Source organism: Hemicordylus capensis, chromosome 2 (genome assembly GCF_027244095.1).
Source record: "Hemicordylus capensis ecotype Gifberg chromosome 2, rHemCap1.1.pri, whole genome shotgun sequence".
NCBI classification, from domain to species: domain Eukaryota; kingdom Metazoa; phylum Chordata; class Lepidosauria; order Squamata; family Cordylidae; genus Hemicordylus; species Hemicordylus capensis.
In genome coordinates this window covers 425,579,791-425,597,548 of record NC_069658.1, presented here as the reverse complement: position 1 = coordinate 425,597,548, position 17,758 = coordinate 425,579,791, and the positions used below count along the sequence as shown (strand labels likewise).

General features: G+C 48.5%; 1 protein-coding gene across 5 annotated transcripts in view; it reads left to right on the top strand.

Annotated features, from left to right (window-relative positions):
* Positions 1 to 17,758, top strand: part of ANKRD52 (ankyrin repeat domain 52) — a 128,766-nt gene that overhangs the window by 55,387 nt on the left and 55,621 nt on the right. For all 5 annotated transcript variants that reach the window (XM_053293580.1, XM_053293577.1, XM_053293576.1 and 2 more), the window contains exons 8-11: positions 3,450 to 3,662; positions 3,818 to 3,896; positions 10,428 to 10,542; positions 11,755 to 11,837. In XM_053293580.1, coding sequence (XP_053149555.1) covers positions 3,450 to 3,662; positions 3,818 to 3,896; positions 10,428 to 10,542; positions 11,755 to 11,837 — 490 coding nt within the window. The remainder of the gene's footprint in view (positions 1 to 3,449; positions 3,663 to 3,817; positions 3,897 to 10,427; positions 10,543 to 11,754; positions 11,838 to 17,758) is intronic.

Genomic DNA, 17,758 nt, shown 5'->3' with positions numbered 1-17,758 from the left:
TCTCGAATTTATCAAGTCACCTGGTCGGCTTTTTGCGCCTGGGGACGAAAGCAAAATTTCTCTCCATCCATGGCGGGGGGTTCCAGAGGTACTGGGATTTCTTCAAGCAGGCCTTGACAAGGGTCTCCGTCCTAGCACTCTGAGAAGACAAACTTCTGCTTTGTCTTCAGTACTGGACTTAGTGATACCGGGTTCTTCTGCCTTGCATCCTGATATCAGCCGTTTCGTGAAGGGAGCCAACAACCTGGCCCCTCCTCCTGTGCATAGATAAGTTTTGTTTTTAGTAGCTATCACTTCAGCGCAAAGGGTATCCGAATTAGCTGCCCTTTCGGTGCGCAATGAGTTGTGAATTTTTCAGAAGGATTGTGTTGTCTTAAAATTGAATCCCACCTTTTTGCCTAAGGTTAATTGATGTGCACAGAGCCCTTAAATGTTATATTAGACGGTCCAAGACCTTTAGAAAGATGGATTCGGTTTTCGTTTCCTTTCAGCCTTCTTCCTTAGGGGCCAAGGTGCCCAAGGTTTCCCTGAGTCTATGGATTAGGGCTTCCATAACCTTGGCCTATGAGTCTCTTCATTTGTCCATTCCTCATGATATTACTGCTCATTCCACCAGAAGTGCCAGCACTTCGGGTTTTTCAGCTCAAGCCCCCTTAGAAGAAATTTGCAAGGTGGCAACTTGGGCATCGGTGTCTCCTTTCATTAGACATTACAAGGTTCCATCATTTCACGCTGCACAAGCGGCTATAGGAAGGATGGCCCTGCAACAGGTTGTCTAATCATATGCTCCAGCCCTTGGGATTGCTTTGGTATGTCCTGTCACGTTAGGATGCCCTCCCCATACCAAGGAAAAAGAAACATTAGTAGACTTACCGTGAAGGGTTCTTTTTCTGGGTATGGGGAGGGCATCTGGCCCACCCGCGAATGTTTTATGACAGATATTCAGGGAGGTGGGGCGACTCCCAGGGTTACTTAGTTCTTTGCTGTCACTTTCACTATTCTATTTGGTCTCTGTGGCCTAGTTTTTTCTTCCCTGTTTTCTGTGGTTTCTGTGGTCTACAGTCCTGGAACTGGGGATGAGTGACAGCTGCCAGGACAGGCATACTCTACCTGAATTTTGATTGGTCCTGTCTGGAGCATGCAGAGCTTGATAACCCGTCACGTTAGGATGCCCTCCCCATACCCAGAAAAAGAACCCTTCACGGCAAGTCTACCAATGTTTCTTTTATGCAAGAGAGTAACTGAAGTGGGGTGAAGAGGAGGTGTGTGGTTCTCTCTTTGGTAGTTGCCATGGCCCTCTGATTGTTTTGGAATCGTGAACTTCCTTTCTCTTCCTCTCAGGAAATACATTTACTTACATATGGATTTCCTTTGTTTTACAATAGCCCTATTCAGGCATTATGTTGTATGTGCATTAAGGAGTCTGTACACATGTACATGTTTTTGTGCAAATGTGTACAGTGAATCTGGCTACAGACCCTTTCAAGTGCCGGGTACAGATAGGTAGTGTATTGCTCTATGTGCATTGAACATAAAGTGTGACTAATTGCATAGCCATTTACATGTGTACACTATACACAGACTGCACATGATGTGTTGAACATGATGTGTGAATAGGGCCAATGTGTCTCTCTCACTTCTCAGAACTTCAAACCTTGTTATTTGCTAGCAAGTTTACTAGGTCTCATATTAAAGGACAAAAGGTAGTATTGCATCAGTCAGAAAAGCACTGTTGGTGGTTATATTCCACCACAGGGTACAAGTTGGTTTCATGCCAGAAACTAATGGTATCCAGTAAAAAGCTAGATGGAAGTAAAATAAGTAGGGCCTTCAGACAACGGTACTAGAAGAATGCCATGGGCACAGGCAGCATGGTATTGAAGTTGCTGCCTCCCTTTCCAAAGACAATGGGAGGGTGGCAGCCAAACAGCAGAAGAAAAAGATGACAGAAGCTTCAACAAGGTATAGAATAAATGTGTGGGATTTATTTAGAAAAAACCATCCTGATATTTAATTAATTAATTACTCCTATTTATATACTGCCCGAAATATACATCTTTAGGCAATGTACAGAATCCAAATTACAATAAAAAAAAACAAAACACTTTTACAGAATAAAAACAATTCAAAAAGTGAAACCGTTAAAATAATTTTGGAATGAAAACATGCCCAATACGTTTTGGTGGGTGTACTTTCTTTAGAGGCACAAAAAGAAATTCTTCTGATGGCATAGGTCAGTGATCTTCACTATTTTAAAAGTGGGGACTGCAGCTGCTGGGAGAGCTCCTGTGAAGGGAGGGTGGGGGTCACAGCCATCAAGAGGGCTCGTTCTGTGGAAGTGAGAGACAGAGAGCTAAGGTAGTGGCTGGAGAGAAAGAGCATGTGCGCGGGTTGCCGAGCAGGAGGGGAACTAGAGGAAGTACAGTGGCCACAGTACCGGTGGCGTGGGAGTGGGGAGAGTAGGGATGTGCACAAAATTGATTTTGTGTTTTGTTTTGAATGCAAAACACTTGACACGGCCCGTTTCGAGTTGAAAAATGTTGACGTCAAGAAGTTTTGCACATCCCTAGGAGAGTGCTGGCCCATAGCAGCAGCTTCTCATCACAGTGCCAGCAGTGCCTCCCTCTCCTCTGGTTACTGCAGCTGCTGGTTCCCCTGCCCCTGCTGCTGCTTTTCCTCCCCTGGAGCAGCAGCGACGTTTGCGATCCAGCTGTGCACTCCAAACTCACTGTCTATTTGATCCTTCTGGGATCTGAAAACCATGAAGCCACCAGCTGTCTGCATTGCTTCCTGCCCCATGTGGACACCATCCTGCAAAGCTGCCAACTCCTTTGCCCATTATGCCCTGTGGGTGCAAAAGAAAGCTCACGCATTGCTACAGGAGGAGGAGGGAAGCAAAGGAGAGAGAAAGTGGGGGGAGGGTTGTGGCCATGGGAAAAAGAGAGAGGGAGAGAGCAGCGACAAGAGGAGGGGGGAGTGAGAGACTTGAGTTATTGGGATGGCTGCTTCAGTAGTGGTGGAGGTAGAGAGCAAGAGAGAGTGAATGAAGTGGCTGATGGAACTAGAGGAAACAGGAGAAGGAGGGGGAGAGGCAAGCCAGGGGTCACAACTTGAGTCTGTGCGGACCACCATTGGCCCGCAGGCTGCACAGTGAAGAACAGTGGCATAGGTTCTCACAGAATGGGAGAGATACTAGCAAGTCTACTGCCTGGCTTAGGAACCTATGCCATCAGGATAACCCCACCCCCCGCCGCCCAAAGTAGGCACATCCACAGAAATGTGTTGGGCATATCAAGATGATTATGTTTCTCTAAATATAATCCCACCCATTATCCTGCACTTGGTTGGAGCTCAGCTTCTCTTTTTCTCTTGCTTCCTTTTTTGGCCAAGCGCTCTGTGTAGCATCAGATGTGGCACATTCAAATGCTTTCTTCAAATGCTTCTTTTAGATTGATGAACCAAATTCCTTTGGCAACACTGCACTTCACATTGCCTGTTACATGGGCCAGGACGCCGTGGCCAACGAACTGGTCAACTATGGCGCCAATGTCAATCAGCCCAATGAGAAGGGCTTCACCCCCCTGCACTTTGCTGCCGTCTCCACCAACGGAGCCCTGTGCCTGGAACTTCTCGTCAACAACGGAGCAGACGTGAACTTTCAGGTATAATCAGTCAAGCTAGATTCGGTCTAGCTTGGAATGAAGGAGATGGGAATTGAAACTGTTTTAAGCTCCTGTTAGAGTGGTGGGATTAAAGGCAGTTTTGTATTCAAAGTGGAAGGACAGGCAGATACATTAATTTGCCTTGATGTTTGCAGAGCAAAGAAGGGAAGAGTCCTTTGCACATGGCTGCCATTCATGGACGGTTTACACGCTCTCAAATTCTAATTCAAAATGGTAAGCAGTTAGCTGGCCTTTAAAGCCAGTATTCTTGCTTTACAGTTCTCCTTTCCAAACGAATTCTTCCACTTTCCCTTGTAGTTCTTTCTTTTAGCCCATTGGTTGACCTTGTACGTGTAGAGACACTCAGATAGAACACTGTGTGTGAATTCTTTCACATCCGTTAATTATTATATTATAATTTAACACTCTCCTCACACTGATTTGTATTGAAAACAAAAAAGTTGTGTTTTTTTTAAGCAGAAAACAGCAAAACAGTTGCCTTACTCACCAAAAGAGTCTGATTTAACCGATTGTTCTTTGAAATTGTTCAATTTCAAAGCCTTGTCACTTGAAAGACAGGAGCATCAGGTAACTCAGTGATCTTCTCACTCTTCAGAGACTAGGCAAAAACATATGACTTGTCTGAATTCATCAAAGGAATTAACAGCATAACTATATGTACTGAGAATCATCTATTGCTGCATCTCATACTTTCCACTTTCCTTCCTGCCAAACTAGGGTTTGACTTACTGAAGAGTTGTCAATTGCTTCTGGTCATTTTGAAGACCAAAGAGAATATTGGATCTTTCTCAGTTGCTGTAATCAAGGCATCTCGATGGGTTATCCCTGTTACGTGCTCCTGGGCAGGACTATGCTAAATAGCTAAAAAGAAAGCCTTTAGAGACCGAGGATGACCCCGCCCAGTTCTTACAGTCCTGTGTTGCTCCTGGCAGGCTTTTTTCTTCTCTCTCTCCGTGTTTGTTCCTCTATCTAATCCTTATAATACCCACCTTTTTTACATGGCTCAACTCCTTTGCCTACTTTCCGTCTAATCTCAGTCTTTTCAGTATAAAAATCAAAAGAAGAATCTATCACTTAACTTCTCTTCTCTTCTCCCCCTTCCCTCCTCCCCAACCCACTGTTTATGGAGTATGCAGGAAGGGTAAGGAATATTTGTGTACCAGTGGGACAGCCCAAAGCAACCTTCCCCAAGGGCTCGAGAGCGCCAGGATCTCTGTCGCTATTGCAGCCCTTGTCAGCTGCCACGGAGCCATTTGGCAACCCTGTGGAGGGAGTGCAGTCCTTGCCGGCTGCCGGAGAGCTGTCTGGCAAGGCTGCTAAAGGACCCCCCGTGAATTTCCCGCCTTCGGGCTGTGTTTCATGGGTTCAGCTAGCCTGCAGAAAGACGAGGAGTGCGGCTGCGCATTTCCCACCTTCGGCCTGTGAGGCGCGGGCCACGTCCGTTGGCAGGGAAACAAAAGCACGGCAGCTAGGGTAAGAGAGGAGCAGACAACGGTGGAGGCTGCATTTGACCTGCCCGGCGCTTGTCTGAGAGCGGGCGTTGCTCGCTCTGTGCCCAAACCACTTCCGTCACAGGCAGAGATAAGGGCTCTGTCTGAGGGGGCGAAAATGGCAGTGGTGGCGAAGGCAGCAGACCGGGAGGAGACACAAGATGGCGGCAGCAAGGAGAAGCCCGCAAAACTGCAGAGCGCTGTCTCCCAGGTTCTGGAGGTTGATTTGGTGAGCTCTTTCCAGGGGGAGGGGAGTTCGAGCGCAGGCCCTTCCAATCAGCCTACTATACCACAAACGCCTCCCATGCCTAAATCAGTACCCCCAGACTGGCAGGCGTGGTTCAAAAATGCTTTTATGGAAACTGTATTACAACTTAAACCCATTAAGAAGGGTAAAAAGTCTAAACATGTCAGCCTCCCTCTTCTTCTGATGATGACTCTTCCAGATCCCCCTTGCCGCCCCCCAAGAAAGCAAAGTATAAAAAGAGCCATTCCAAGCACTCTAAGAGTGCAGTTAGTAAATCCGGGGTGGGCTAAAGAGAAAGGGAATTTTATTCCTCTGACCTATTGGCGGCTGAATTGGTGGATCCTAACCCCAGTACTTTAAGGTCCAGTAGACTGACACAAAAGGCCTTCTCTTACCCTGGACTGGAAAGCAACCTGGTGGGTGATGTGCTGGGGATAGTTTGTTTGTTTGTTTGTTTGTTTGTTTTAAATTTATATCCCTCTCTTCCTCCAAGGAGCCCAGAGCGGTGTACTACATACTTAGGTTTCTCCTCCTAAGTATGGTTACTGCCATACTTAGTTGGCAGGAACCAGGACCAGGACTTGGTGCCTGATAAGGAGGAAGGAGAGTGGTTGGGGGCAGAGGATCTAGAATCTACATAGGTGTCACAGCGTCTGTTTGTACCGGAGGACTTTAACCCTTTAATGTCTAAGGTCCCTCACTACTTTTGGCCTTCAGTCAAAATTGGTGGCAGAGTCTGGTCAGGCAAGTAAAGGGGACTTAGTCTTTCCCAAAGCTAGACCAAAAGACATTCTATTACACCTGCCAGATTGCTTTAATGATATTATGAAACAGGAATGGTCTCTTCCTGCAGTATATCAGAAGCCTATGGCGGCGGCCACACATTTTTATTCTTATCAACAAGAACCATCTGAGCTCCTTAATACGCCAAGCACAGATGCCCCGATCGCCCAGTTGGTTTCAGGGTCCTTGATACCACGAGATGGGGAAGTGACATTAAAAGATGTATCAGAGAAAAAAGCAGAATTAGCCGTGAAGCGAGTGCATGACAACTCTCCATTAGCTACAAGTTCATCGGCTGCAGCTTTTATGGTGGCCAGAGCAAGCTTACTGTGGCTTGATGACCTTATTAACGACACCCCTACAGACCAGGTCCGTCTCCGACAACAACTAGTCAGGCTACAAAAGGCACAAGCTTTTGTGGCAGATGCCACACTGGATTCCATAAGGTTTTTGTCCAGGGCCTCGGCAGCTACAGTGGTGGGCAGACGCCATCTTTGGCTTAAGAGCTGGTCAGCCGATACTACATCTAAGGCAAATCTCACAGTGGTGCGCTACGATGGTTCGAAGCTTTTTGAAGAATCGACTCTCAAGGATGTGCTTACAGAGTCAAAAGATAAAAGGAGAACCATGCCCACAGCACCACAGAAGATGGAGAAGCCAAATTTCAAAAGAAATTTTCAGCCATTTCACTCCTTTCGCCCTTCATATAGAGGCTGCGACAGAGACTTCAGGTCACAGCGTGGCTCCTGATCTTGCCAACGTTCTGCTCTAAGGAACTCAGGAAATAGGCAGTCATTCAATCAGCCAAAATAGCAGCCTAAACAGCAGTTCTGCCCCAAACGTTTCAGACCTCGGTGGGTGATTCACAAAGTTCTTCCACACTTGGGAACAGATGACGTCAGACAGATGGGTTCTAGCCCTAATTCCATCGGGGTACAGAATAGAATTGAACAGCCTTCCTTGTCCAAGATTTCTCCCTACCCCCCGATCTCGCTGTACTTTCAAGCACATAGACCTTCAAAACGCCATACAACATCTTTTGGACATAGAGGCGGTAGAGCGGGTTCCTCTGGTCCTATTCACCGTCCCCAAAAAGGACGGTCTTAGATCTCAAATTTCTGGACAAGTGGGTATGTCTCACCAAGTTCCGTATGGAGTCACTCCGCTTCATCACTGAGGCACTTCATCATGGAGATTTGCTTTCCTCAATAGACTTAAAGGAGGCTTATCTTCATGTTCCAAATCATGTAAAGAGGCGTCCACTACTAAGATTCAAATACATGGGGGTCGATTATCAGTACAGGGCCCCGCCATTCGGCCTGTCATCGGCCCCATGAGTCTTCACAAAAGTTCTGTCTCCGCTGTTGGCACACCTACGTTTGCAGGGAATTCTGGCCTTTGCCTATTTAGACGACTTGCTCGTCCAGTTAAGCTCCCTCCACTCGGCGCAGTCAGACTCTGTGTTTACCCTGCATGCCCTAAGGGAACACGGGTTTCTGGTGAATGAGAAAAAGAGTCATCTTGTTCCCTCCCAAAGAACCCACTATTTGGGAGTTCTTATCGACACCTTGCAAGATCGCCTGTTCTTACCAAAGGACAGGGTCCGACATTGACCTCAGAAATAAGCCAGGCATATTCTGCACCAACAGTTCCTCTGTTGGACCTGGCGAGACTCCTAGGCATGATGGTCTCAACTCTGGACTCAGTGCCGTGGGCACGCTACCACCTGAGGGAATTACAGTGGTTCCTGCTCCCTTACCAATCTGCCATTGCAGTCAAACGAAAACTCAAGTCACACTGTCACGACAGGTTCGCAAATCGCTGTTGTAGTGGCGCTCCCCATGAAATCTGGGGAAAAGGTTCCTTGAGTTTCCGAAGTTAATAGTAACGACAGATGCCAGCAAGAGAGGCTGGGGAGCTCACTGTCTTCAGTACTCTGCCCAGGGACGATGGACACCAGAAGAATGAAGACATTCGATCAATTGGTTGGAGCTGAGGGCCATCCGCTTGTCAATGAGCAACCTACACCAACATGTGGCGAACAGGGATATATTGATAAAGACAAACAACACAACTGCCAAGGCACATGTGAACAGACAGGAGGGCACAAGATCCAAGTCCCTGTACAGGGAGTCGGTCCTCCTAATGTCCTGGGCGGAACATCATCTGACATCCTTGGAGGCCCATCATGTAAAAGGAGACTTAAACTCCCTAGCCGATTGGCTTAGCAGGGGGGACCTCCTGCTGGGGGAATGGGCCCTGAACCAGCGGGTCTTCGAACAGGTAGCAAGCAGGTGGGAAAATCCTCTTCTTGACCTATTTGCTACGCCTCTCAACATGAAGCTCCCAAGGTTCATGACCAGGTTTCTGTATCAAGTGGCAGAAGATACAGATCCCCTGTCGGCGCAGTGGCCAAGTGGCATCCTCTATACATTTCCACCAATCCCTCTCACGGCTCGGGTATTGAGGCACATCAGAACACTGCGGGCGGAAGTTATATTGGTAGTCCCATACTGGCTGAAGCGCCCATGGTTTATGGAGCTAGTCTTCCTCAGCGTGTCCAAGCCATGGCACCTCCTGGTGACACCAAACTTGTTGATGTAGGGGACAGTCCTACATCCCAACCCAGCATGGTTTCAGTTGACTGCTTGGATACTGAGTGGCGGTTGCTGAACAGTCAGGGCATTCCAGACAAGGTCGCCGCAACCATTTTGGCCTCCCGGAGGTCCTCTACAAACAGAGTGTATCAGTGCACCTGGAGGGCCTTCCTCTATTGGTCAAATCGTCACAACATCGCAAGGGGCCAAGCTAACTTGAACCATCTCTTGCAATTCCTGCAGGAAGGTCTCGAAAAGGGCTTGAGGCCGAACACATTGAGGAGACAAGCAGCATCCTTAATTTGACTTATCTCAGGGGTGCCCTGTAAGCCCACGGTTGGACATCCTCTGCTAAAACGCTTTCTGCAGGGCGCTACATTACTCTCCCCTCCAACAGTACACCGTTTTTCAACATGGAATCTGAACACCGTGTTGAGAGCGCTGCAACATCCTCCCTTTGAGCCTATCAAATCGATATCACTGAGGATATTGTCCTTCAAACTTGCATTCCTAGTTGCGATTACCTCCACTAGGTGAGTGTCTGAGCTCAGGGCCCTGTCAATTCACAGGTCTTTCTGCGTGTTCACAGAGGACTCAGTGCATCTCATTCCAGACCCTTTTGTACACCCCAAAGTCCTATCTCCTTTTCGTATCTCACAGGACATATTCTTGCCATCATTTTGTCTTCATCCTTCTCACCCCCAAGAAAAATTGTGGCACAAATTGGATGTGAGACGCTGTCTAAAAAGATACATCGCCAGATCTTCTACCTTCCGCAAGTCAGATGCATTGTTCGTTTCCTATTTTCTAGCATCAGTGGGCGAGGCTGTTTCTTCTGGGACAATTGCAAGATGGATTCAGGCATGTATTTCACTTGCCTATGAGGTGCGGAGCATTTGACCTCTGCAAAATATAATGGCCCATTCAACCAGAGCATCAGCAACATCTGCAGCATTTGCCACTAATACCCCAGTTCAAGAAATTTGTGAGGCGGCCGTTTGGAAGAACCCTTCAACATTCATTAAGCATTATAAATTGGACCTCTAATCCTCCGCTCAGGAGGCATTTGGGAGGCGGGTTCTTCAAGGAGTGCTTCCCCAGGAATAGGCAAAACTATCCGTCCTGGAGGCGTAGTGCTTTGGTATGTCCCATCGAGATGCCTTGATTGCAGCAACCGAGAATGGAGCATTGGTCACTCACTATGAAGGCTTCTTCTCGTTGCTGCAGTCAAGGCATCTTGCCCCTCCCGGCTTGTGTTTTGCCTTATTCCTGGAAAATTACCCTTTATTGTATGGCAATCACTGATTGTAACTGATCTGATCTATAGAGACACTCTATTTATCATTTTTCAAGGTTATAGTTGATGTTGGGGTTTGTTTTTTCTTACTGACGCTGATTCATGTGTTAGGTTATTGAGTTCGTTTATCCCTTCCCCCCCCCCAATTCGGCCTGTAAGAACTGGGCGGGGTCATCCCCAAAGGGCTCTAAAGGCTTTCTTTTTAGCTATATAGCATAGTCCTGCCCAGGAGCACGTGACGGGGATAACCCATCGAGATGCCTTGACTACAGCAACCAGAAGAAGCCTTCACGGTGAGAGAACAATGCCCCGTTTTGCTTGCTTTTCTAGGCAGTGAGATTGACTGTGCTGACAAATATGGCAATACCCCCCTCCATGTTGCTGCTAGATACGGCCACGAGCTGCTAATTAGTACTTTGATGACGAATGGTGCTGATACTGCAAGGTGAGGAGGTTTTTGTTAAGGTGGCATCTGTCAGGGTGTGTGTTTGGGGGGGAGAGAGATGGCAACTGCTGCATATTTAACATTATTTGTTTGAATTATTTTGTGCATAACACTAACACTTGTTTGTACATTCAGCAGTAGAAAGGGGGTTGATCCTTTCCTCTTGCTCAGTATATATTTATGTGGAGTAGTGACTAACCTGTCCATATAATACACTAAGGTTGTACAAGGCAAGCCCCGCCCCTGCTACAGCTGCGACCAATGAAAATGCGGGGGTGGGGCTTTCATGTAAAACCAGGTGGGCCCACAGAAGAAGCTTTCGCCACCATCACAGCTGCCAATGCCCCATTTTCACCTGTCCTCTCCGCCATCATGGGGCAGCTTAAGGTGGGGGGAGAGGCGAGGCAAGGGGCCGAAACAGGCGGGGGGAGGGAGGGAGGAGGTTTTGCTGCCTCTGCTGCGGTCCCAAATGGCAGGGAGTGGCTGTGATGGGGGAAGTTAGCACAAGGAGCTGGATGGGGGTTGAGATAGGGAGGAGGAGGGAGCACTGTGGCAACAAGTAAGAAAGAAGAAGAGACATTTAGCAGTGGCTTCCATCACCCTACCAAGTCTCCTTGCGACGAGGATGGCCAGGGCAGAAGAGTGCACAGAGGACTTTCCGTGCAGGCCAGAAAGGAATTCCTGGCTTGGCTGTTCTCCTTTCAAGGAGAATCTGCAGGGTGACGCAGCAGAGGCCAGCGGTAGCGATACCGCTCTCCCTTAGTAAGTGAAGGGGAGTGGAGAGACAGAGGGTGGAGGAGAGTGGGAGACTGAGTGGAGGGGAGAGTGAGGGGGAGGCTGAATGGGGGAGGTTTCACCACCTCCACTCCTATCCAAGATGGCAGGTTGTGGCTTAAGGTGGGGGGAGGGGGGTAAGGCAGGGCAGGGAGCCGGATTGTCCAGGAAGGGGTGAAAGTTGGAGAACTAGGGCGCAGATATTCTGCGCCGGGCCAGCTAGTATTAATGATTTCAAGAGCACAGTTAGGGAGTGATACTAGTTTAGAATTGATTCATGCAGTGAAAGGATGTAAATTTTGTTGAGTTCCCCAGAACAGGATCAGTATACAGAAAAATTAGTTCTGTTTATGCTTCTGACCATGTTCACTACCTTGGTGTTAGGTACTGTGTGTGTGTTTCTCCCAGTCATGCTTCTTTCTTCTGCTGTTTTGTCAGGCGTGGGATCCACGACATGTTCCCCTTGCACTTAGCTGTTCTATTTGGATTCTCAGACTGTTGTCGTAAGCTACTTTCCTCAGGTATGTGGATAAACATGCCTTACATGTCTTCTCACTGTGGCAGCAATGAGGTTGTGTTCATAGGGATTCACTATCTTTTCTCCCTACTTGTGCCCTCCAGTGACCCAGGAATCTAGGGTGATTCCTGATCTGTCCAGGAGGCAGGTTATTTGAAGCAAGACTTGGCCGAGTGTGGGTTAGGAAGTGTCTTCCACTTCCACTCTGAGGCCAGTCTGTATCTCACCATCCATTCTATACATGTCCACAGCAATCAATCAAGAATGCTCTCAAAGGATAGAAAGAAGAATCAGTCTTGACTGGTTGCATTTTTCTTCAGTTGGCAGCTACATCACGCCTTGTCACTAAAAGCCAAAAGGGTTTTCCTTTCTCCAGATCACAAGACTAGATTCTAAACAACATGCTGAGAAAGAAGCGTTGGCCTTACCGTGAAAGGTCCTTTTTCACAGCTGAGGAGCTCATTCTCCATTGTATTTGGTTGTGCACTGAGCATTCTCCAAAGACAAGACCAAAATTGATCTGTAGGCGTGGCTAGCTTCCTGCCTGGAAGGTGCCAAACCCCAGTTCTGGGACTGTAGCACTCAAAATACAGGATACAACAACGAGAAAACAAGTGAAAGACAGAAAAAACACAAGGCATCAGAGTTCAGCGGAGGAAACTATAAAGTCTGCAAAGCTAGTTACCCTGGAAGTCAATCCACCTTTCAGAAAAGGAACACCTTGAATCTTGAGTGTGGCCACCCACAGAGGAATGACAGCAACGGGCATCGCTGGGTGGGTTGTATGAGCTCCTCGGCCTGTGCAAAAGAAGCTTCTTTTTCCACAGCCCGAGGAGTTCATCCTCCACTGTATGCGACATACCCAAGCTAGAAAGGAAAATTTAGGGAAGGAGAGATGTGAGTTACACCACTTGTTGGAGAACATTTCTGCCCAGGGCATCTTGAGTAGAGTGAAAAGAGGAAATTTAGTAGAGTTTGAGAGAAGTCAGCTGAAGTACTGGCACTGCAAGTGGAATGTGCTGTGATGCCTCTTGGTACAGATAGGCTGAGGGCTGCATAGGCCAAGGAGATACAAGACTTGATCCAGCTAGCGAGGGTATTCTTAGAGATCTTGTTACCTAGAGAAGACTGTTGGAAAGAGACAAAAAGGGAGTCCAAACGGCGGATTGCATGAGTCCTCTGGATGTAGATGCGCAACGCTCGTTGGACATCTAAGTAATGCCAAAGATATTCTTTGGGGTGAACTGGGGATGGACAAAAGGAGGGAAGTACTGTATCTTGAGAGCTGTGAAAGGCGGAGTTGACTTTTGGCACAAAGGTAGGGTCAGGTCTGAAGATAACAGCATCAGACTGAAAAAGGCAAAGTTCTTTACGTTCTGAAAGGGCCCCAAGTTCCGAGACCCTACAGGTGGAGGTTTTAGCAACCAAAAATGGCACTTTGAGGCAGAGAAGCTTCAGAGAGATGTCCGCCAGTGGTCCAAATGGTTCTTTGTTGAGGGCATTGAGTACTTTATTCCGGTTCCGGGAAGGGAATCTATTAATCATGGGGAGTAAGTTAGTAACCCTGCCGTGGAAACAGCGAAGGTGGGGATGTAGGGATGGGGCATTCCATGAATTCAGGTGAAGGACTGAAGACAGCACTGAGACTTGACGTCTCAAGGTGCTAGGATGGAGACCAATGTCCAGAACCTTCTGCAGGAATGCCAGCACCTTGGGAATCCTGGCATGCAGCGGGTTAAGCCATTTTCTACAAGCCCACTTTGAAAATGCCACCCAGGACGCCTGGTAGATTGGATTTGTAGAAGGACATCTGAAGGCCAGAATGGTGTCTTGGACTGCCTCATCCACTTCTTTAGCCACAACTGAGGCAGATGCCAACTGTGCAACAGGTGGATCTACCATGGGAACAGCAATAAGAGAAGCTACGTCCTGGGGCAGGATGTAATGTTTTTTAGATAAAACCTCAATGGGTTTAGTGGAAGTGGGCGAAGCCCATTCTGCTAACATAGCATCTTGAAAAAGAGCGGAAAGGGTACAGTAGCTAGATTGGCAGAGCTAGAGGGAAAAACATTTTGATAAAGAGAGGAAGCCACAGAAGGCACATCTATGGGAGCAATATCATTGATAGTGCATCTAGCCTTAGAAAGCATGACCTCAAAGTCAGCAGAAGCAGAGGCGCATGGAAGCTGGAATTGTAGCAGGCGCTGCCTCATCTGAACTTCTTCTGCCTTCTTCTTTACCAGAAAGAGAGTCATTCTCCTGGTCAGTAAGAGGATCATGGTCAAAAACAGTAATGGCTGTGTGAGTAATACCTAGAGCAGGAGCCAGGGTTCCAAGGGGAAGGGCTGGCTCAGAAGCCTTTAAGCAGGGTTAACGGCGGCGGGGCGGGGGGGGAGGTGGGTGCTTGGTCTGAGGAGGCTCATCCGAAGAAGAGGAGGAGGGAGCCTCGGATCTCTTTTTACGATTAGCAGATCTGAGGTGCGGTTGGAAACAGCCCCACTCACTGGGAGGAATAGCATGTCTGGAAGGACTCCAATCGGGAAAGAGAGGGGCGCACAGTAGGTCTAGGTCTGGCAGGGGAATGGAGTGTGGGTGTGGTGGTGGCGGCTTAGTGGGCAACACAGAAGGGAGAACAGGCGCCTGAGGAGGAGGAAAGGAAAGCTTATCAGGAGGAGTTAACTGCGCTTTGATTAACAAGGCACACTGCCTGGAAATAAAATCCCTCAGCCAAACGGAAACATCAAGGGGAAAGGGATTCTTGAAAGGCAAGGGGACCTTACTCATGTCCCCTTCAATCGGATGACTTGGCCCTGGCGGCGGGGCAGGCTGCTCAACCAGCACTGGAGTGATTGGTGGCAGAAGTGGTGACTGCGGGCGCTCCAAAGGTGGTGGTTTCTGAGGAGCGACCGATGCTCGCAACGGCAGCTCAGTAGGCTCCTCTTAGGGCTGCTCTGGCCATGTAGGAAGCTCTAGATCTTTGGAGGGCTGGTGAGGCGTTTCCACTGGCTGTTCAGTGGGGCGGGGGGAGCTTGGTAGGAGCCTGCTTGATATTTTCAGCCACTGCCTCCTAAGAGGGCAAGAGGGCCCAGACTCAAGCGGGAGTGCCAGTTGTTCTTCCCCCATAGCCAGCAAGCAGCATGTATTGTGCTCTTCACAAACCACTTGTAGAAGCACCTTCTCGCTTAGCCGTTTGGCTGATGAGGGTGCAGGGTGTTTCTTTTGTTTTGCCACCTTGATTGCTTTCCTCCAAATGCCTTGACTTTTTTTTAGCCTTTTAAAGAGCCTTCCTAGAGGCCTCCACAGCGTTGCTGTGGGCAGCAGGGGGATTGTGCTCAATGCGCTCCCAGCTAGGTGAGGCAGAGTGAGGTTGAGTTGTCCCTGAAGGGGACTCTTTTTCATGAGGCCATCCTCTGGTCTCCGATAATGGACCCTCTGAGAGGGAGCCCTCTAGAGGGGCTCCAGTGTGTGAATGCTGAATAATGGCAGTGGAAAATGAAAGTACAAGCCAATGAGACCAAATGAAATAAAAGGAGAATTTAGTTAAATTTAGAAAAAAACAATACAACGTCCTTCCCACCCTGGTACAATGCTAAGGGAGAGGGGGGAGGAGGAAGAAATGCTAAGCTAGCCACAGAAAAATAAATATGAACAAACGCAAAGGATCGCAGGAGATTTCTTCACAGCCCTGTTAGTCGGAGCAAGACAGGACCAGAACTGGGGTTTGGCGCCTTCCAGGCAGGAAGCTAGCTATGCCTACAATTCAGTTTTGGTCCTGTCTTTGGAGCATGCTCAATGCACAACCCATACAATGGAGGATGAGCTCCTTGGGCTGTGGAAAAAAATAAGTCTTTGTTTATCCTAATCAGAGAAAGGGGCTGGTGGGTGGGAATCGAAGCTGGGATAATCTAGTGCTTCTTGCCTTTGGATATAAGGGAGAGATACAAGACTATTCTTAACTGATGCCAAAAGGCATACCCACCCACACTCAAATTCTTGCACAAAGAGAAAACACATTGCTCAGAATAAGTTTAATTGGCAGGATCCAGACTAAATTAATGGAAACTAGCTTAACCCGCGCAGAGCATCTGCACGCTAGTACCTGATTGCTCCCCTCACACCCTATCACAGCGCCCCTCAACTCAGAGATCTCTCCACCCTCACCAGAGCCGCACCCTTGTTCCTCCTCCATCTGGTTGCTTCCACCCCCCTCACCCCTCTTGGTTGCGGCTAAAGCATTGCTGGTGCCTATTGGCCAAGCTGCAGCCCCCTATCCCCAGAGATCTCCCCACCCTCACCCAAGCCTTGCTCCTGCTCCTCCCCCCAGGAGCAGGAGCAGCGGCTGTTGACCGGGCCCTTCCTCGCTGCTGCCACCGCCATGGCTGCTTGTTCCCCTCAGGCCGCTGACAGGCTCGGGTTTGTCCCTTGCCTTCCTGCTCCCTCCACCAATGGTAGGGATGGGTCCGGACCGGTCCGGATGCCATTGTAAAGGCCTCCGGACCGTCCGCACCAGTTCGGACCTGGCCGGTTCGGTCCGGGTGGAGGGGGTTCCTTTAAGGGCGGGGAGGGTTTACTTATCCCTCCCGCCACTTGTCCCCCTCCAGTGCTCATATTTATTGTAAGAATTGGGGCGGCAGGATACCTCCCTGCCGCCCCTTGCCCCTCCGCAATGCAAAAGGCTCCGGCAAGCCTTTTGCGCACGCGCATGTCGCGTGCAAGCTTCATGTCTCCCCGACGCCGGAGGCCCAGTCTACCCGCCGGCAGGGGCGGAGGGGCAATTTACAATAAATACGAGCGCTGGAGGGTGACAAGTGGCGGGAGGGGTAAGTAAACCCTCCCCGCCCTTAAAGGAACCCACCCCACAGTGCCAGACCGCAGCTGTGCGGTTCCATGCACACCCCTAACCAATGGGCCTCGGTAGCTCCAAACAGCAGCAGTGGTTGACTGGGGCCTTCCTTGCTGCCAATAGGTGCTGCCATGGCCCTTTGTTCCCCTCAGGCCGCTGACAGGCTTGGGCCCGTCTCTTTCTCTTTCTCTTTCTCTTTCTCTTTCTCTCTCCCTTCCTGAGTTAACAGATCTTGTCCATCTTGTTTCCTCATCTAATTCACACGGCAGCCTCCTTCTCCTGAAGGGACTCTTTCCTCCCTCATGACCCCTCTCTTCGCAGACCCCTGCCCACTATCCTCTGTGTGTGTGTGTATGTGTGTGTATGTGTATATATATAGATATTTAGAGAGAGAGAGAGAGAGAGATTCCTCTTCTCTACGATCAAGAATATCTTCCGACCAGTAACAGTTGCATTTCCAACAGACCTTAACCATCACAGGCTCCTCCTCCCTATCTGCATATGGAATCCCCACTGCCCAATCACCATGGTGCTTCTGCTTGCACAGGCTCTTCCTCCCTATCTGCATATGGAATCTCCAATGCCCAATCACCACAATGCTTCTGCTGATGAACTCTTGCGAGAGCTGCCATACATGGGATTAGCTGCGAATATGCCTTAGAGAATTATATAGATAGATGATATCCCATTTATTTGTGTGACTTAGTCATGACTAACTTAGTCTGGATTCTGCCATTAAAAACATTAAGAAAATATGTATTAACTTGTTTAATATCATCTTGCTTAGTGTGTACTCTTTATCTTAGCAAGATTATTTGGGTTTTGGTAAAATTGGGGAATTCTTGGTAAAGAGCAGTATGGCAGGAGGACTATAAATGAAAGCTAGTATATACAGTATCCAACCATCACTTTACAGTATCCAACCATCACTGCCCAAGTAATGACAGATGCCCCATAGATTTTCTTGGCACAGAAAATCCACTGACTTGAACACATGGACCTCTTTCAGATACTTCCTGCTCAAATTTCTCCATAGCCATAAGGGCTATCCACTTGTTCTTTTTGTATGTGCTGGAAAAGGC